Below are 22,042 nucleotides of genomic sequence, written 5' to 3'. Positions count from 1 at the left end.
AACCGTGAACTTCCAGATGTTCAAGCTGGATTTAGAAAAGGCAGAGAAACCAGAGATCAAATTGCCAACATCCGCTGGATCATAGAAAAAGCAAGAGAGTTCCAGAAAAACATCTATTTCTGCTTTATTGACTATGCCAAAGCCTTTGACTGTGTGGATCACAATAAACTGTGGCAAATTCTGAAAGAGATGGGAATACCAGACCACCTGACCTGCCTCTTGAGAGACCTATATGCAGGTCACGAAGCAACAGTTAGAACTGGACATGGAACAACAGACTGGTTCCAAATAGGAAAAGGAGTACGTCAAGGCTGTATATTGTCACCCTGCTTATTTAACTATATGCAGAGTACATCATGAGAAATGCTGGGCTGGAAGAAGCACAAGCTGGAATCAAGATTGCCAGGAGAAATATCAATAACCTCAGATATGCAGATGACACTGCCCTTATGGCAGAAAGTGAAGAGGAACTCAAAAGCCTCTTGATAAAAGTGAAAGAGAGTGAAAAAGTTGGCTTAAAGCTCAACATTCAGAAAACGAAGATCATGCCATCTGGTCCCATCACTTCATGGGAAATAGATGGAGAAACAGTGGAAACAGTGTCAGACTTTATTTTGTGGGGCTCCAAAATCACTGCAGATGGTGATGCAGCTATGAAATTAAAAGACGCTTACTCCTTGGAAGGCAAATTATGACCAACCTAGATAGCATATTAAAAAGCAGAGATATTACTTTGCCAACAAAGGTCCGTCAAGTCAAGGCTATGGTTTTTCCAGTGGTCATGTATGGATGTGAGAGTTGGACTGTGAAGAAGGCTGAGCACCAAAGAATTGATGCTTTTGAACTGTGGTGTTGGAGAAGACTCTTGAGAGTCCCTTGGACTGCAAGGAGATCCAACCAGTCCATTCTAAAGGAGTGTTCTTTGGAAGGACCAATGCTAAAGCTGAAACTCCAATACTTTGGCCACTTCATGAGAAGAGATGACTCACTGGAAAAGACTCTGATGCTGGGAGGGATTGGAGGCAGGAGGAGAAGGGGACGACAGAGGATGAGATGGTTGGATGGCATCACCGACTCAATGGACATGAGTCTGAGTGAACTCCAGGAGTTGGTGATGGACAGGGAGGCCTGGCATGCTGTGATTCATGGGGTCACAAAGAGTCGGACACGACTGAGCTACTGAACTGAACTGAACTGAACGTTCAAAACCAAAAAAAAAAAAAAGAAAAGAAAAATCCTTTCAGAACTAATTAACAGTGTTAAATTTTTGATACAAGCCTGAAGTGACAAGAATCATTGATCTAATAATGTGAAAATCTCAAACCTAAAGCTTGTTTAAAAAAGCAAAGAGGATGATTAAAATTTTAAAAATCCATAGTGATTATCTACAATAATTAGGACTAGAGATGATGAAGTAATTTGGGTAGATGAGTTGAAAGTAAGAAATTATTTCTAATAAAGTGATGATAAAAATGTCATTCTTGAATCTTTTTTTAAACATGTTCTAACAAAACATTAGGAGAAATATGATATTTACTGGCTATAAAGCCTAATACTTTATATGATTAAACTGGATATGTGTATCATTTGGCATTTCACTAACAAACGTTCTTTAAAAGATACTCAAAGTATAAGACATCCATGAAATAAACTGGATTTTTTTAAACAATCAATATAAACTTCAAGAAGAGGGAAAGGATTTATAGAACTCACCAGACCAGAATGGTTTGATCCTGCCTCCTGCCTTTCTTCTCCGACTTCTCTATCCAGGCCCGGAGGTAGGCTGGGGCTGAAGGCCATGAGGTCGGTCTTGGGCGGCCCCTCCCCAGAGCACACCCTCTGTCGCCTCTCCTGCGAGTAAGACCAGCTCCCCACCGCGCTGGAGCACACCAGCCTGGGCTTCACGGGCCCGCACGCGCCCTCGCTGGGCGGCGCCGAGCACCGCAGCGCCGTGTACAGCAGCAGCGTGAGCACCAACAGGCTGGACACCGCGCAGATGGCGATGATCAGATACACGTTCACATCCACTAACGCCGTCTCTGCGCCAGCTGCACCAGACAAAGCCCGCGAAGAGGCCTTGGGCGCCTGGCCGCTGTCCTCCAGCGACAGCAACACGGTGGCCGTGGCCGTCAGCGCCGGCTCGCCGTGGTCCTTCACCAGCACCAGCAGGCGCTGGCGCGGCGCGTCCGCCTCGTCCAGGGCGCGCGTCGTGCTGATCTCGCCGGTGTACAGCCCCACACGGAACGGGCTGCGCGCGCCACCCGCCGCCGGCTGCAGCTCATACGACAGCCACGCATTGTAGCCCGAGTCCGCGTCCACCGCGCGCACCTTCGCCACCACGTGGCCCGCGTCCACGGACCTAGACACCACCTGGCTCACCGCGCTGGGTCCTCCGCCCGGCCCGGGCGGCAGCAGCGCGGGCGCGTTGTCGTTCTCGTCCAGCACGAACACCTGCAGCGTCACGTTGCTGCCCAGGGGCGGCACGCCCGCGTCGCGCGCGCTCACCTGGAACTGCAGCAGCTCCAGCTCCTCGTGGTCCAGCGGTTGCAGCGCGTACACCTTGCCGCTCTCCGCGTGCACCGACACGTAGCTCGACAGCGCGCGCTCGCCCACCCGCCGCTCCACCAGCGAGTAGGACACCAGAGCGTTCTCCTGCGCGTCCGCGTCCCACGCCGACACGGTGAAGATGTGGCAGCCGGGCGGGTTGTTCTCCTTCACGAACACCGTGTACTCAGGCTGCGCGAACGCGGGCGCGTTGTCGTTCACGTCGGCCACCTCCACAGACATGCTGGCGGTGGCGGACAGCGAAGGCGAGCCCCCGTCCCGCGCTGTCACCACCAACTTATAGACAGACACGCTCTCACGGTCCAGGGTGCCGTCCAGCACTAGTGAATAATAGTTCTTGAACGTAGACACGATCTTGAAGGGGACGTTGGGCGTTAGAAAGCAGATTACCTGTCCATTGTCACCAGAGTCTTGATCAAATACACTGATCAGCGCAATAACAGTGCTTGGCTGAGTGTCCTCTCGTACTGGTAGAGACAGGGAAGTGACAGTGATTTCAGGGGAGTTATCATTGGCATCTAAGATTTCAACCCAGACTGTACAGTGACCTGCCATTGGGGGATTCCCCTTATCTGTGGCCTGTACTTCAATTTCATAAAACTTGTTTTCTTCATAGTCTAAAGTTCCATTGACCTTCACTTCTCCGTTATTTTCATCTAGTGTAAATAAAGGTTTTCCCTTGGGCTTAATTGACATCAAGGAGTATGTTACCTCCCCATTGACTCCTTCATCTTGATCTGTGGCATTTAACTGTATCACAAGAGTTTCTTTAGCTGCGTTTTCCATCAATCTCACCTTGTATTCTGATTGTTCAAATTCCGGATCATTGTCGTTAATATCCAAGACGCGGACGAAGAGTTCAACAGTGCCAGTGAGCTCCGGTTTCCCTCCATCTACAGCCGTCAGCAGTAAATTAAATTCCGGAGTTTTCTCTCTGTCTAGAGACTTCTTTAACGTTAGTGACAGTTTTTTAGTCGGCTTACTATTTATTAGTAATTCTAAAGAAAAGTACTCATTTTTACTTAGTCGGTAGGTCAATTGAGCATTCTCTCCTATATCCGCATCAGAAGCTCCCTCTAGAGGAAAACGAGAGTCAGGTTGTTTAGATTCAGAAATCAGCAGCTTTTGTTCTCTAAGAGAGAACACGGGCGGGTTGTCATTTATGTCCTTCACCTCCACCTCCACATGGAAAACCTGCAGCGGCCGGTCCACGATCACCTCCAGGTGGATGCTGCACTCCGCGCTCCGCCCGCACAGCTCCTCTCGGTCGATCCGAGAATTCACAAACAAAATGCCATTCTGCAGATTTACCTCCAGAAGATCCCCGCGGCCTTTGGACGCCACCCGGAACAGGCGCGGCACCAGCTCCGCCAGCTCCAGTCCCAGGTCCTGGGCGATGCGACCCACGAAGGTGCCGTGTTTGGCTTCTTCAGGGACGGAGTAGTGGACCTGGCCGCTCCCTGCCTCCCAAGCTGCGAGGAGCAGAAGCGACAGCAGCAGTCGCCCATTACCCAATCCACTTCTTTGAGTCGCGGACATCGCATATACTGACTTCCAAAATATGATACTTTACACTTACAGTACCATAGACTCCAGTTCCGGGTGAAATATCTTGCTGAATCTTTGAGAAGTTTCAAAGGATCCTTTAACGGTAGCATCCGGCATGACAGAATCTTTAAATGGGGAGTTCCTGGCAGCTCAGACTAACCCTTGAATGAACTACTTCCTCCAAGTAAAGAGCGACACCTTGTGCCTGAAATCGTGAGTATTGTACCCTACATTCAACACCATAGAATTTTACTTGAAGAGATAAAAAATAAGTTCACGTGTTTCAAGCTATTTTATCTCCCAAATATTTCCAAAGTGCTTATTTGTGGAACATTCAGATTTTAGGTCATATTGAAATTGATGGTATATGGGAAATGGCGTTTTTTTCTTGATTAACATCAAACTGAAATGTTTGTTCCTATGTTTGATTTAGAGTGCTTTTACTTATCTACACGTATACACACACTGAGAGAGAGAGAGAGAGAGAGGTCAATTCTATTGGTAGCTTTATGAAAAAAGAGTCAAACATTTCCTCATATAAAAATTGTTTTACTTCTAGTCTCCCTTGTTACTTCAGCTGCTAGGAAACTCAAAGACAAATTTGAAGCTTTAATAACAATTCTTTAGTCTTTAGGCCTACATATTGTATTTTTATCTATGTGCACTATTCGTACTTGCTTTCTATTTATATTTTTCATTAGTTCTAATTCTTTGTTGTTATTTACATTTAATTGTGTTCCTGTTACAAGAAACTTTATATCCAGTAAAGAACAACAAGAAAAACAAAAATATATTTCAAATTTGGTGATTTAAGACATGGAGTTCACAAGAGAAAAGTCTATTGATGTAAATGAAATTTATATTTGGCATATATGATTTCTCATGTAAGCTGCATTGCTAACAATATAATAACAGGTTATCAAAATGATTACTTTGTTACTTTATGTAATGGTGTCAGTATATGAAAGACTACTTCTTTCATACTGAACTTTTTTACCATTCAATGACATAAAAATTGCCATGAAAACTTCTGTGCCATATTTGTATTTCCACTCAACAACACTGGCTTTTATATATTTATCAAGATATAGTAATGAAAATAGCTGACCAATTTCTTCTTTTAAAAAATTCTGGGTTTGAGATTGTAAGTTTATCCAAAATAAGGGAAATTATTTTTAAACACTTTGCCTCTAAGTGCCTAATATTGTGCTAAAGAAAACAAAATAATCGATTTAACTGAAAGCTAAATGACCTTAGTGTTAATGGAAATTCAATTTCATAAAATATCAACTAGAAAATTGGAACTGATGAATTTTCATTGCCTGAAGTTGTAATTTAGTTACTTGTCCTTTATTGTTTCATATTACTTTGAGATTTGAGGAAGGAAAAAAGGGTACAGTGAAAGCTGAGAGAAGAAAGTGATTCAGGATAAATATCACTCTAGCTTGAGTATTTTGTTGTACAGTTCTGATGGTTCATATCCAATCTAAAAATACTACAGTGAAAAAATTGCTAGTATTTGTATTGTTAACATTTTCTTTTATCTTGAATACACACATATGTTCTATTGCTAATTTCAAATCTTGTTTCATTTATTTCAAATTTGTTCTTTTCCCAACATTATTATTCTGCTAGAACTGTCTTTAAAGTAAATTTAAAATTCCTTCTTAAAAAACTAACAAAACAGACTAATGACCGTTTGTGACACTGAATTCTGTTATGCATCTATTAATAGAAAACAACCAGTCAAACAGGCCTATTTTCAAAGTATACCATTAGGCTAGAGAACAGTAGATCTAACATGATATTTGAAGCCTGTCAGATTTGGCAGAAGAAAGAAGCAACGGACTTCCAACCACTTCCCTAAGTAAACTTGAGATTGAGATGTTACATGCAATGTGAAGTTTTTAAAGGTAGAGAAATAAATATGAGAAAGTTTATCTGAGAGATTATATTACATGTCTAAATTCAAACCAGATGTTACACAAGTATATTAAGTGACACTGGAAGACTACCAAGTCATAAAAGAGTTGGATATATCATATGAACCAATGTCACATCTTTTGCATTTTGTCTGTGATACTTCAGATTTCATCATCTCAACTAGCTCCTATAGAATAGATTATTGTATCTTTGAACTCATCTTTGGGAATGGGCCTGAGATCTGGTAATAGGCTGGTGCCAAGAAATTGCATCTATATAGTTAACATTGATTTTGTAAGATTGACTGAAAAGACTAAGGAACTTTGACCCTGACCTTTTCAAAATCAATATGGTTAGTCTTAAATTCCAGCTGTATGTCCTGCTAGTCAAGTATGTTCTGCCAGTCCTCATCATCCACTAATATTCCATAATATATCTAGTACTACTATTTATTGAAAACATAGAACCAAAAATAAATCTTGAAGCCACTCTTGGAAACCAGTAGGTTTTTCAAAATTAATGGATTAGAAGTACCATTCAGCATTGAATCTACAAAACTACAGAACATAAACAGTGATGTTCACTCTGTGCTATCATGACTCACTGAAATATACAGTTATTTGATAACAGATTATTTGTTCAATTGGCACAGTCTCTCAGGCAACAGTAAGACTGAAGAAGAAAGAAAGACCCACACATGTTCAAAGATTTTTATGGGGAATATACACCTTTAAAGCTATTACTGAAGTATACAATTTTGGAAACACTTACTGATCCTTCACTGGTATTTAGGATCCAAGAAATAATCATATTACCACATATATGTGTCAAAACATAATTATTGTTGTATTAGTATAAAAAGGATAAGTATGCGTGTGTGTGTGTGTATATATATATATATATATATATATATATATAATTTGGGTTTGGTGTTCTGCAAGACTGTAGCAGAGCACAGTCTTCTGCTTTTCTTTATATATTAAATGATTTTGCTTATTTATATCACTTCCAAACAAGTGATCAACAGTGCTTATTGGACAACCCTTAATTATTAATAATGTAAATCTCCTATCTCAATACGGCATTGACTAAGACAAATGATTATGATGACCATGAACATTCTGAGAAAAGAATCACTTACCAACATAAAAAAAAAACCTTAATTCCTACCTTAGTTATGGTATTGTTCCCTGGTGGTTCAGAGGTTAAAGAGTCTGCCTCCAATGCAGGAGACCTGGGTTCAATCCCTGGGTCGGGAAGATCCCCTGGAGAAGGAAATGGTAACCCACTCCAGTATTCTTGCCTGGAGAATCCCTTGGACGGAGAAGCCTGGTAGGCTACAATCCACGGGGTCACAAAGAGTCAGACACGACTGAGCGACTTCACTATACTATAATCATGAAAATAATCATGGAGGTTTTTTCCTAAGTAAAACAGGAGAATTAACATGTATACAGCTTGTGCTTGATTTTTCTAGCCAGAGCTATGGTTGGATGGCATCACCAATTCAATGGACATGAGTTTAAGCAGACTCTGGGAGACTGTGAAGGACAGGGAAGCCTGGTATGCTGCTGTCCATGGGGTTGCACAGAGTCAGACACAACTGCACAACTGAACATTAGATGAAAGATTTACTCTAAAAAGTTGTACAGTTAATAAAAGAATGGCTCTTTAAGAGATGTGCATTTGAATATCATCTCCATCATATATTAACTGGATGGCAATGGACAAGACAGACAAGCATCTCACCATCTCTTATCTAATCTTTAGAACTTGGATAGTTGAATGTACTTTACAAGTTGCTGTAAGATTTAAATAAAATTATTATTTAAGCCCTTTATATGATATCTTACAAATAGAAATATCTCAAATAGTGGTGGTTGATTATAGTTAGTGACCAATGTTGTATCCTTGACTCGTGTACTCTGTAGCTGTGGATAAAGAAGATTCCAGTGCCATAAACCAAGATATGACTTTTCCTTTTCTGAAGATTTCCTAATGTTCATCTTTATGGAAATCATCCTACTTTCTGGGTAGAAAATAGCTATCTCAGAATTTCTATTAACTTTACCCTATCTATAATGTGGTTCTCCACCTACATGTAAATATATCATATATAATTTATTTCTCCATACCATACAATTAAAGAATCTCTAATTTGCACAATTAAGCCAAAAAGAACAAAATCAACTTCCACATTATTTGATTCACACCCTTACAGCTCTAATTTCAAGTTCTCTGTGACCTCTTTGGGAAAACCATTCACATGAATATAGCACTGGAGCAAAAAAAAAATTTGTATCAAATGTATCTAAAGTACACAATGTTTAAAAAAAATTTAAGTACACAATGTTAAATTTTGAAATGTTGTCAACAGCACCATTGTCAAGTGGAAGTGCCTTTATAGATATTCCATGATTATTAGGCTTAAGTTATTTAAAGCAATGTTATTTTGAAGTCCAAGCTGCTTGGTGAACATGGACAGAAGTATCACAGTTCTGCAAGTACGAGAAGACATGTTTGAAACTCAAAGGACAAAGGAGTATGAATTTTCCCACAGCCTCATTATAGGTACCATGAATGCAAGAAATAGAAGTATAATAAATGCTCAAATAAATCTTCCAAATAAAAATCAACAAATTAATGTGGAGGAGAGCAGCAAGCTATTGGGCAATTAGCAAAACCATCATTATATTAGAAAAAAATTTAGTTTGTATATCTCAAGCATTTGAAGACTATGAAGAAAAGGAGTTTAAATCATGAAGGGATTAAAGGCAAAAAACTAAAATCATACCCAAAAGAAAGGCTAAAATTCTACCTACTTTATGAAAGAAGCATGCTATTGATTATAAAGAAATGAAATTATTTATAAAATTAAGCCACCTTAACAGCCCATGCCTGACAGTAATACACAAATTTATAGAAAGGTAAGAATTCTGCCATGTTTAAACTCAAATTAACCAAATTATGGAACTATGCATTATTATGGAAAATTTGAAGGCACAAACATTAGTGGAGGGCACCAAATAATATAGAATAAAAAATGAACAGGAAGAATGAACTTACTGCAAAATTGAGAAGTAGAATATTTGAGCCTCACCCACATGCTCCATTTCCATCAGTGATACTTTCCTTCTTGGCTGACTTAGCCTTGCTCATTTACAGGAAGGTGTGACAGTCTACTTCATTATTAATATTATTATTATTTCCAACAACTAAATAATATTCTCAAGTGTGTTTAAGAAGATTGTGGTGAAAAGAAATAAAAATGACTGGACTTCCATTGTGCTTTAGAATAAACCATCACGAGAAAAAGACAACAAATATTTCAAGCAATGGACTTGTAGTAATTTGTTGGTGAACTACTACGTGATTGACATTAATAGGCATGATACGTCCCAGAATTACTGTACTTACATTCTCGCAAAATTCCTGTTCGTCTCCAATATCTCCAGAATTCAAACCTGGGGGAACACTAGGACTGAAGGCGATGAGGTCGGTCTTAGGCGGCTCCTCCCCAGAGCACACCCTCTGTCGCCTCTCCTGCGAGTAAGACCAGCTCCCCACCGCGCTGGAGCACACCAGCCTGGGCTTCACGGGCCCGCACACGCCTTCACTGGGCGGCGCCGAGCACCGCAGCGCCGTGTACAGCAGCAGCGTGAGTACCAACAGGCTGGACACCGCGCAGATGGCGATGATCAGGTACACGTTCACATCCACTAACGCCGTCTCTGCGCCAGCTGCACCAGACAACGCCCGCGAAGAGGCCTTGGGCGCCTGGCCTCTGTCCTCCAGAGACAGCAGCACGGTGGCCGTGGCCGTCAGCGCCGGCTCGCCGTGGTCCTTCACCAGCACCAGCAGGCGCTGGCGCGGCGCGTCCGCCTCGTCCAGGGCACGCGTCGTGCTGATCTCGCCGGTGTACAACCCCACGCGGAACGGGCTGCGCGCGCCATCCGCCGCCGGCTGCAGCTCATACGACAGCCACGCGTTGTAGCCCGAGTCGGCGTCCACCGCGCGCACCTTCGCCACCACGTGGCCCGCGTCCACGGACCTAGAGACCACCTGGCTCACCGCGCTGGGTCCTCCACCTGGCCCGGGCGGCAGCAGCGCAGGCGCGTTGTCGTTCTCGTCCAGCACGAACACCTGCAGCGTCACGTTGCTGCCCAGGGGCGGCACGCCCGCGTCGCGCGCGCTCACCTGGAACTGCAGCAGCTCCAGCTCCTCGTGGTCCAGCGGTTGCAGCGCGTACACCTTGCCGCTCTCCGCGTGCACCGACACGTAGCTCGACAGCGCGCGCTCGCCCACCCGCCGCTCCACCAGCGAGTAGGACACCAGCGCGTTCTCCTGCGCGTCTGCGTCTCGCGCAGACACGGTGAAGATGTGGCAGCCGGGCGGGTTGTTCTCCTTCACGAACACCGTGTACTCGGGCTGCGCGAACACGGGCGCGTTGTCGTTTACGTCGGCCACCTCCACGGACACGCTAGCCGTGGTGGACAAGGAAGGCGAGCCCCTGTCCTTCGCTATCAGTGTTAAAGCATATTCTGACACTTTCTCTCTGTCCAGGGAACTGTCCAGCACTAGCGAATAGTAATTCTTGAAGGTGGACACCAGTTTGAAAGGGACATGTGGTGTTAGTGAGCAGGTCACCTGAGCATTGCTACCTACGTCACGGTCGGTTACACTGATTAGAGTGATGACGGTCCCTAGTGGAGCATCCTCTGGAATAGAAAGCAACAGTGACGTCACTAGTAACTCTGGAGCATTATCATTGATGTCCAAGACTTCTATCAAGACTGTGCAGTGACCAAACATTGGAGGATTTCCCTTGTCAACTGCTTCTATTTGAAGTTTCCATAATTTAGTTTCTTCGAAATCTATTTTCCCATTTACTCTTATTTCTCCGCTGTTTGAATCTATGCGAAAAGAGGCTTCTGTATTAGAGGAAACATCAGTTGCAAAGGAATAAAGAATGTAGCCGTTTGAACCCTCGTCCAAATCTGAGGCGTTAACTCTAATAATCAGTGTGCCATTTCTTGCATTTTCCAGTAATTTTATACGATGAACTGCTTTGTCAAAAACTGGGGCGTTGTCATTTGCATCCAGCACTGTGATGTTTATCTTCACAGTGCCTGTCAGTTCAGGTTTGCCCCCATCCGTTGCTTTGAGCACCAAGAGAAGCTCTGAAGCGACTTCTCTGTCTAAACGTTTTTTTAGTACTAGTTCGAGCGGTTTTTCCTGCTCATCGTTGCTCGGTACTTCCAGAGAGAAATACTCGTTGGGGGTCAGTCTGTAAGTCAACAGAGCGTTCTCCCCGATATCTGCGTCGGAGGCGCCCTCTAGTGAAAAATGAGACTCAAGAGCCCTAGCTTCGGAAATAAAGAGATTTCTGTGTGTCGCTGGGAACACAGGCGGGTTGTCGTTAATGTCCTTCACCTCCACCTCCACATAGAACACCTGCAGCGGCCGGTCCACAATCACCTCCAGGTGGATGCTGCACTCCGCGCTCCGCTCGCACAGCTCCTCCCGGTCGATCCGAGAATTCACAAACAAAATGCCATTCTGCAGATTTACCTCCAGAAGGTCCCCGTGGCCTTTGGATGCCACCCGGAACAGGCGCGGCACCAGCTCCGCCAGCTCCAGCCCGAGGTCCTGGGCGATGCGGCCCACGAAGGTGCCGTGTTTGGCCTCCTCAGGGACTGAGTAGTGGACATGATTGCTCCCAGTCTCCCAGGCAGCGAGAAGCAGAAGTGAGAGCAGGAGGCGCCGGGCTCGCCGGCCACCAGATCCTGAAGCTAACATCGCTCCTGGTTAGTAAATCACATTTTCTGAGTAGAAATATGTAGTCCTTTCGAGATCTTTCTTTTGAGTCTTAGTCCTGATATCCCAACTAATCTTAACAATTTGGGTGTGTGTATAGTCTAAGCACCGGAACAGTGACAGCAGTCTTTCTGTTCCGGGAATAATCTACTTTTTTCCGTTAAAACAATCCTCTCCTTGGAGAACAACGACATCCTGTGGGTCAAAGTGGAAGTGCGTTTGGCGTTCATACCATTTCTTTCACTTACTTGGCTTCTTCCTTGATTCCTTCATATTAGTCTGTTTTTGTCAGCCTTTAATTCTTTTATTCCTTGTGTGTGACCACTAACTCTTTAAAGGTGGTTTGGATTTAGAAGTTAGAATTCCAAGAAGAGTTCTATTTTTGATATAGACAACTAAGAGAACATACTACTGCACTATTATGTATATGAATGTGAAAAAAATCCATGTTTGTGAGTTACTAGTGATACAGTTTTTTAAAGACTTTCAGAACTTGATAATTTTGAATGGCCTCTTACTAAGTTTATTTAATTGCTAACACTATAATTTTCTACTGCTTAAACCTTATACTGGGTTAAATTACTCTAAACATTTAGTCCAGTTGTGTACAAGATAACTCAAAATGCCAACTGTCTGTTACCTTCTCAACATGATGATGTTTGGAATCAATGCTAATATGCAACTTCTTCTAAGTTGTCCAAAAACTTATTTACTCTGATGTTAATGAATTCACCAAATACTGACTCCTGGAAATATGAAACATGTTTATATTTGTCTCATTTAAAAGTTTTTTTCAATTATTAAATCTGCCCAGGGTGAATGTCATCATCTCCATCCTGAAGGACAACTTAAATTTGTGTTATATCCACTGTTATCTGTAGAAATAATCTTTCTAATCCCCCCTAAAACCATACTGATCAGAAATCCAAATTGTATTTGTCACTTTGTTCATACCCATTTTATTCCAAAGTTGGCTTAAGGAGACTAGGGTGTAAAGAGCATTCTAAATATCATGTAATCAGTCAATTTTGTTTTCCTCTTTTATCTCAAATTTTTTTAAAACAATGAAATTTGCATAACAATTATTCATCGATTGCAATAAAGCTTATCAGTGTTGTTTTAGAAAAAATGTTTTAATCATTCTCAAGATTGATAAGGAGCTAACTATCCAATATTTGAAATCTTTCCAGGAAGAGGACAGTCATTTGGAAAATCCCATTTCTCTCCTTAAAAAAATTATAAGTGGTTATGCAAAGAAATCTCACATTTCATGTAAAAGTGAGCCACAATATTTATTCTGAACATTTTATAAAATAGTGAGTCAATAATTATAACTCTATGCCAAAGATTTTTCATTCTAATTACTTCTCTTTTATTAATTATGGAAACCATAAATTCAAGACCAACATATTTACCTAGAAGACAGCAGGAAAATTTTAGCATATAGGTGTGACTAAATTCAGAAAGAGATATGACAAGGAAACAAACCTCTGCATGTTTGCTGATAGAAATACTCCAGTTCCTATGGGAATGACTCCATGCTGAAGATCTGTTCCACTTTTGGCTTAAAGAGTTGCTTCATTGATTAAGAACATATGAAAGATAGCTTTTAAAGCTCCCACATATCAAGGTTATCATATAGCTAAATCACTACAGTGTATTAATAAACCTGTGGGTTCTTCACTCATCTTGAAACAGGCTATCACAAATGCTCAGCCATTGAGAGCCAGGAATACTAATAATTTGCCTCATTTTAATGCCATCTAATACAGAGCATGTTAAACAGAGTTATAAAAATAAGATGTTATAGTTTCAAAACAAATGGACTAACTCCTTTTTTGGCAAGAATGTTAAAAGCAATCCTTGGGGATTTCCCTAGTGGTCCAAAGGTTAGGATTCAGTGCTTCCTCTGCAGCAGGTTCTGGTTCCATCCCTCCTGGAGAAATTAAGATCCCTCCCTCAAGCTGGGTGGCTCCCAGAGGGAGGGGGTGAGAGTAATCCTTGACTCGGGAAATTTATATGACTTCATTCTAAAATGTCAGTCCTTCTGAATTGAATGAAAGAAACTGTCCACAAAGTTGTTAAAAATATTTATGTTGGGCTTCCCTGGTGGTTCAGTGGTAAGGAATCTGCCTGCTAATATAGAAGATACGGGTTCCATCCCTGGTCTGGGAAGATTCCACATGCTGCCAAGCAACTAAGCCCATGCACCACAACTACTGAGCCTGTGCTCCAGAGCCCTGAAGCGGCAATTACTGAGCCCATGTGCTTCAACTACTGAAGCCCATGAACCCAAAAGCCTGTGCTTTGCAAAGGGAAGTCACTGCAATAAGAAACCCATGCACAGCAATTAGAGGGAAAGCCCTAATCACCACAACTAGAGAAAAGTCTACACAACAACAAAGACTCAGTACAACCAAATATTTAAAAAAATAAAAAATACATTTATCTTAATAACAGAGCCACTGGAAGATATTGTCACATTAAAATTTAAAATCAGTAAAAAAATAAATAAAAATGAAAATATTTTGAGTCCAAGACACTTAATTCCATTTATTAGGACATATTTTATGAACTATCTCCCAGTCTACATACTCCAAGGTGTAAACACTGAAGTTCAAGTATGCATTAAAAGTTATGTTGCACTACACATATTCTTTATTTAAGGAGCAAAACCCACATTTTTATCACAGAGGCAATTAGTCATAGCAGTCTTTTTGTTAATGCAATAGAGTTATTTCAAATTTTAGATTTAATAATAAAGTACTTTTCTTACAAATATTTATAACATTAAAAGATACTGGTTTTTGGGAAAAAAAAAAAAAACATTAAAACCTGCAACATACACCAAATATTTGTACTGGAAAATATAAATGAATTTAGTATACATGGCATTTACTAAAAATTGAAGTATCAATCAAAAGGTGATGCAGAGGGCACTGTAAAGAAAATATAAAGTGAATTTTTAGAAAAAAAAACAATATTACAAAACTTATTACAAGAAATCTTTGAGATATTTTATAGAAATATATGTTCTTTAGACAAAAGATAAAGATACTCCAAGAAATATATTTGAGGCGGGGAAACGGGGTAAAATAAAATATTCATGCAGCAAAGCGTGAAAATAAAAAGCAATAACTCACCTTGATAGAGTGGTCGCCTCCAATAGACTGTTCTTCCACTTCCACCTCTGGTTGCGGACACGGCAGAAGACTGGGACTGAAGGCGATGAGGTCGGTCTTGGGTGGCCCCTCGCTGGAGCACACCTTCTGCTGCTTCTGCTGACAGTAAGACCAGCTCCCCACCGCGCTGGAGCACACCAGCCTGGGCTTCACCGGCCCGCACGCGCCCTCATTGGGCGGCGCCGAGCACCGCAGCGCCGTGTACAGCAGCAGCGTGAGCACCAACAGGCTGGACACCGCGCAAATGGCGATGATCAGGTACACATTCACATCCACTAACGCCGTCTCTGCGCCAGCTGCACCAGACAACGCCCGCGAAGAGGCCTTGGGAGCCTGGCCGCTGTCCTCCAGAGACAGCAGCACGGTGGCCGTGGCCGTCAGCGCCGGCTCGCCGTGGTCCTTCACCAGCACCAGCAGGCGCTGGCGCGGCGCGTCCGCCTCGTCCAGGGCGCGCGTCGTGCTGATCTCGCCGGTGTATAGCCCCACGAGGAACGGGCTGCGTGCGCCACCCGCCGCCAGCTGCAGCTCGTAGGACAGCCACGCGTTGTACCCCGAATCCGCGTCCACCGCGCGCACCTTCGCCACCACGTGGCCCGCGTCCACGGACCTGGATACCACTTGGCTCACCGCGCTGGGTCCTCCACCCGGCCCGGGCGGCAGCAGCGCGGGCGCGTTGTCGTTCTCGTCCAGCACGAACACCTGCAGCGTCACTTTGCTGCCCAGGGGCGGCACGCCCGCATCGCGCGCGCTCACCTGGAACTGCAGCAGCTCCAGCTCCTCGTGGTCCAGCGGTTGCAGCGCGTACACCTTGCCGCTCTCCGCGTGCACCGACACGTAGCTCGACAGCGCGCGCTCGCCCACCCGCCGCTCCACCAGCGAGTAGGACACCAGCGCGTTCTCCTGAGCGTCCGCGTCTCGCGCCGACACGGTGAAGATGTGGCAGCCGGGCGGGTTGTTCTCCTTTATGAACACTGTGTACTCGGGCTGCGCGAACGCGGGCACATTGTCGTTCACGTCGGCCACCTCCACGGACACGCTGGCCGTGGCCGACAATGAAGGCGAGCCCCCATCTCTCGCAGTCACCACCACCTCATAGTTCGCCACGCTTTCACGATCCAAGACGCTGTCCAACACGAGTGAATAGTAATTCTTGAAGGTGGACACTAGTTTGAAGGGGCTTTCAGGTGTTAGTGAGCAGGTCACCTGCCCGTTGGCGCCGGAGTCACGGTCGGACACGCTGATCAGGGATATGATGGTACCTACCTGAGCATCCTCTCGCACCGGGAGAGCCAAAGAAGTGACAACCACCTCAGGTGAATTATCATTTTCATCCAGGATTTCCACTAGGACGGTGCAGTGACCAACCATGGGTAGGTTTCCTTTATCTGTAACATCTACATGAATTTCGTAAGTGTTACTATCTTCGAAGTCAATGGCATCATTGATTCTTACTTCTCCCGTTCTTTCATTAATTAAAAATTTCCTTCTTATGGTGGGTGGAACCAAAGAGCTAAATGAATATATTACTTCCTTGTTTATCCCTTCATCCGCATCAGAAGCATTTAGCCAAATGACCAATGTTTGGTTCGCTGAATTTTCATACATCTTAACTTCGTACACGGTTTGGTCAAATACAGGTGCATTGTCATTAGCATCTAACACCAGGATCTGCAGAATAACAGATCCGGTAAGTTCAGGTTTGCCTCCATCAGTTGCCGTTAATAACAACCGAAGCTTAGGGTTTTCTTCACGATCCAGCAGTTTGCTTAAAACAAGCACTGGTAATTTGCCTTTGTCCTTTTTGTTTATAATATCAAGAGTGAAAAACTCATTTGAACTGAGTCCGTAAGTAAGCATTGCGTTCTCTCCAATATCCGCATCAGATGCGCCTTCTAGAGGAAATCGAGAGTCAAGCGGTTGAGATTCCAGAATTGAGAGCTTTTGTTCTGAGGTGGAGAAAACCGGCCGGTTGTCGTTAATGTCCTTCACCTCCACCTCCACATGGAATACCTGGAGCGGCCGTTCCACGATCACCTCCAGGTGGATGCCGCACTCCGCTTTCCACCCGCACAGCTCCTCCCGGTCGATCCGAGAATTCACAAACAAAATGCCATTCTGCAGATTTACCTCCAGAAAGTCCCCGCGGCCTTTGGATGCAATCCGGAAAAGGCGGGGCACGAGCTCCGCCAGCTCCAGCCTCAGGTCCTGAGCGATGCGACCCACGAAAGTGCCGTGTTTAGCCTCCTCCAGGACCGAGTAGTGGACCTGGCCGCTCCCAGCGTCCCAGGCTGCAACAAACAGAAAGGAGAGAAGCAGGCGCCGGGTGCTCAGACCGCTGGGTCTGTAGACCAACATCATACCCTTCTTCTGTTTTACAAATCAATAAGTGGGTCATCTAGAACACACCCACACGCTCCGAATTTTCCTGTTCCATATCTTACATTCAATTTTATCGAAATGGCTGAGATGTCCGAATGTAGCTCCTTCCTCGTCCTTGAGAAACAGGATTGAGTCTGTTCTGAAAAGCCATTTTTGTGGAAGACAGCGACATCCGGTGGCTTAATGTGTAAGTACAATTCCATGAGTTTAACAACTCATTCGTATCTTTTCATTCTATTTTCACAAATTCGTATCTTTATGAACTTTCAAAGACACATTATGTTTCTTTTGTATATAATAATGATCATTTTCCATATGCAGTGCAGCATTTTCTTTAATGGAAAAGCACCCAGAAGTAATTCCTTCCAACCATGATTATCATTAGTCAAATTTGAAGACAACTTTAGTATTTGTATAATACTGAGTGTACTAGCATTTTGTTGGATAACGAATTTAACTCTCTTCAACTTCTAACACAATTCACTCTCTTCATCATTATTTTTATATTAAATAAATCTTATTCAGACATTAATTTCAATCATCAATTCTCTGTGAGGTATTTGCAACTTCTAAAAGCCAATCATCACTAGAATGCAGAGAGAAGGTCACAGGCTTCAACATCAGAAATTCCTCTCTTCTTATTCCTAGTCTTCAACTTACTAGCTGTGTGACTTAAGGAAAATAATTTAACCTCTACATCTCAGTTTCCACTTTGATAACATTCATAGAAGATTAATAATAATATGGTGGTTGCATGAATTATGATATATTAAGTGCCTAGGATAGTACTTTAAGGAGAGTGAGTGTTTCATAAATGGCTGTTACTCTCAGCTCACTTCAGCCACATTGTATTCATAAGGCTCAAGACCAAAATTGGCTCTTTGGGAAAAACTGTTACCTATAGAATGGTGTCACCCTATAAAGCCTTTACTATTGCTACTGCACAGGCTGAGCAGTGTTCCTATCTTTAAGGAACAGAAAAGAGCTTATATTGAGAAATTAGTTATAGAGGGGGAAGTTTCAGTTTTTTTACACATCTTACATGAGCAAAAAATCTTAATTGTGATTTAAAATAAAATAATTTTATACTTTGATTTCTACTTTCAGAGACAACTAATTTCATCCTTGTCATATTTATGTTTTTTCAAACACCCCAGATATAGAGTTTTGGCATTATCTAATAATTTTGTGTTTCAATAGTTTTTCATCACCTGTGGTAAAAATATTTTATCTCAAAATTCTTGGAATCAAATATTCAGTAACTGAAATTCTCAATTAATACATCTACACTAATGATAAAACCTGAAGTTTCTCCTTTTCCAAAAAGGAAAACTTAGGAGTTTTGTCTGATCCAAAGGATAATTTCTTTGATTATGTTTTTATTTTTAAAAGAAATCAATAATTTTGAACTCTTACAGTTATTAAGAGCTGGGAAATAGAATATTTATGAATATGAAAATTTATAGGAATGAGGGTCAGTTAATTCACTGATGTATGTATGCTGCTAAATTCTGATTTTATGGTCCTATACTCCTCTAGAATGATTCTAGTGTCAAAGTCTATTCAAATCCTGATTTTAAGAGTTACTTTTCTTACAAAACATAATAAAAATTTAAATGAGTTCATCTATCCATACATAATAGCAATGTTCAGTGTGAGCTGTCAATACTATCTGGAGTCTAAAAATAAGTTTATCATTTATTAATCATCTCAACGCAATGATATAAGGTAAATTCTATTGCTGTTAATGAGCATTTTTGAACCAGTTAATAGCATAAATGTCCCAATATAAATCTCCAATAATGAATAAAAAGTAGTGTAGTTAAGTTACATCTTGTCAAATAATAAGAACTTACTTTCCCAAGCAACTCATTAGAGCTATTGCATCTAAAACTTCAGTTGGATAAGAGTTAACTGGAATGTTTGTTAAAATACAAATTTTACTGATAATTTCAGAAATTTGAGATGATGTCTGGGAACCAGAATGTTCAGTTTTGAGGATAGGCTGACCACAGACCCCAGTCTGCCTGGATACCCTCTATGTTTGTCTGCATTCTTGTATAAATCTATATAGTGCCCCTTTCACTTTCAAAAGTGTCTAAATGTCATAACTTCAGTTAGCCCTATCTTGACACTACAATTCAGGGACTGGCATAGGGGAGTTTCATTGTTGGTCTCATGATTCTAGCTTAAAGTGAAGAAGGTTACCTATAGATAAACAGAGGGGTAGTTACTAGGCAGGCGAAACACTGAAGCGTCTTCCAAGCTCTCACCTCTCTGTTTTGGACTTTCCCCCTGTTTTGGAACTTCCCAGTTCCCTGAATTATACTGTGTTCATGCTTCCTGTGGAGAAGGAAATGGCAACCCACTCCAGTGTTCTTGCCTGGAGAACCCCAGGGACCGGGGAGCCTAGTGGGCTGCCGTCTATGGGGTCGCACGGAGTCGGACATGACTGAAGCAACTTAGCAGCAGCAGCAGCATGCTTCCTGATGACCCAAAAAATCAATTACTAAGAAGTTTACTGATTTGAAAATTTGCACACAATGATAACCCATGTTCTGGGAGGGAATAAAGACTAGGATAAGGGACTAAATTACTGATTATATTGATACAATTAAAAATGATAAAGAATAAAATGTATAAGTATAGAAGATGTAGTAAGTACTTAACGAATAATACTAGGTCTAAGATACTAGAAGAGTGGTGGGAATTTGGGGGGGGAAGGAAATGACATTTCTAGTATCCCTCAATCCATATAACATAATCAAATACCTGGACCCACATATAGGTGGCATATGGAAACTGAAAAAGTGCACAGACAGAAATAATTGAAAGTATAAGTCGGGATTTAAAGTGTGTTATGCCAATAGACATAGGTTTTATGACGAGTTCTGAAAATACTCAAGTTTTGAAATAAATAGGATGGAAAAAAAGTAGATTGCTTTGTTCAGTTCAGTCGCTCAGTCGTGTTTGACTCTTTGTGACCCCATGAATCGCAGCACGCCAGGCCTCCCTGTCCATCACCAACTCCCGGAGTTCACTCAGACTCATGTCCATCGAGTCAGTGATGCCATCCAGCCATCTCATCCTCTGTCGTCCCCTTCTCCTCCTGCCCCCAATCCCTCCCAGCATCAGAGTCTTTTCCAATGAGTCAACTCTTCTCATGAGGTGGCCAAAGTACTGGAGTTTCAGCTTTAGCATCATTCCTTCCAAAGAACACCCAGGGCTGATCTCCTTCAGAATGGACTGGTTGGATCTCCCTGCAGTCCAAGGGACTCTCAAGAGTCTTCTCCAACACCACACTTCAAAAGCATCAATTCTTTGGCGCTCAGCCTTCTTCACAGTCCAACTCACATCCATACATGACCACAGGAAAAACCGTAGCCTTGACTAGACGGACCTTTGTTGGCAAAGAAATGTCTCTGCTTTTCAATATGCTATCTAGGTTGGACATAACTTTCCTTCCAAGGAGTAAGTGTCTTTTAATTTCATGGCTGCAGTCACCATCTGCAGTGATTTTGGAGCCCCCAAAAATAAAGTCTGACACTGTTTCCACTGTTTCCCCATCTATTTCCCATGAAGTGATGGGACTGGATGCCATGATCTTTGTTTTCTGAAGGTTGAGCTTTAAGCCAACTTTTTCACTCTCCTCTTTCACTTTCATCAAGAGGCTTTTTAGTTCCTCTTCACTTTCTGCCATAAGTGTGGTGTCATCTGCATATCTGAGGTTACTGATATTTCTCCCGGCAATCTTGATTCCAGCTTGTACTTCTTCCAGTCCAGCGTTTCTCATATGTACTCTGCATATAAGTTAAATAAGCAGGGTGACAATATACAGCCTTGACGTACTCCTTTTCTTATTTGGAACCAGTCTCTTGTTCCATGTCCAGTTCTACCTGTTGCTTCCTGACCTGCATACAGATGTCTCAAGAGGCAGGTCAGGTGGTCTGGTATTTCCATCTCTTTCAGAATTTTCCACAGTTTATTGTGATCCACACAGTCAAAGGCTTTGGCATAGCTAATACAGCAGAAATAGATGTTTTTCTGGAACTCTCTTGCTTTTTCCATGATCCAGCGGATGTTGGCAATTTGATCTCTGGTTCCTCTGCCTTTTCTAAAACCAGCTTGAACCTCAGGAAGTTCACAGTTCACATATTGCTGAAGCCTGGCTTGGAGAATTTTGACTATTACTTTACTAGCATGTGAGATGAGTGCAATTGTGTGGTAGTTTGAGCGTTCTTTGGCATTGCCTTTCTTTGGGATTGGAATGAAAACTGACCTTTTCCAGATTGCTTTGTAGCATATACCAAATGTGTTCTTTGGAAAAAATAAAAGCACTGAAGTGTTTTATTTGAAGAGATTTTACTAGCACATTTATGGTTATATGGTGGCTCTATTCTCAAAGCCATTCTGATTTTCCTCTGCTGAATTTTTAATTAAGAAATACCTTGTAAAACACCTGACACAATAAAGAATAAAATCCCTGAGTAGAAATACAAGGTGAATTACACAACTACAATGCAAGAATAAAGGAAGTTTTTAAAATATAAATTAGAGAAGAAAATGAATGTTCAGACTAACCAGAGTGTGGAGAACCACCAATTTGAAACTCACAAGCCACAATCCAA

The 22,042-nt window shown here is 42.3% G+C and overlaps 2 protein-coding genes across 7 annotated transcripts in view; both read right to left on the bottom strand.

Annotated features, from left to right (window-relative positions):
- LOC133251351 (protocadherin alpha-10-like) overlaps positions 1–20,758 on the bottom strand; it is a 119,679-nt gene extending 98,921 nt beyond the window's left edge. Inside the window, 2 exon segments of the mRNA XM_061423698.1 lie at positions 14,997–15,121; positions 15,123–20,758. Coding sequence (XP_061279682.1) covers positions 14,997–15,121; positions 15,123–17,393 — 2,396 coding nt within the window. The 5' untranslated portion in view covers positions 17,394–20,758.
- The window catches only part of LOC133251350 (protocadherin alpha-C2), a 208,809-nt gene that overhangs the window by 132,603 nt on the left and 54,164 nt on the right, over positions 1–22,042 (bottom strand). The window contains exon 1 of one of the 6 annotated variants that reach the window (XM_061423689.1): positions 1,714–6,842. The exons of the other annotated variants lie outside the window; for them this stretch is intronic. Coding sequence (XP_061279673.1) covers positions 1,714–4,104 — 2,391 coding nt within the window. The 5' untranslated portion in view covers positions 4,105–6,842. Of the gene's footprint in view, positions 1–1,713; positions 6,843–22,042 lie in introns of those variants that run through there. 6 annotated transcript variants of the gene reach the window in all.

This window comes from Bos javanicus, chromosome 7, assembly GCF_032452875.1.
Source record: "Bos javanicus breed banteng chromosome 7, ARS-OSU_banteng_1.0, whole genome shotgun sequence".
Classification (NCBI taxonomy): domain Eukaryota; kingdom Metazoa; phylum Chordata; class Mammalia; order Artiodactyla; family Bovidae; genus Bos; species Bos javanicus.
This window is presented reverse-complemented; position numbering and strand designations above follow the sequence as displayed.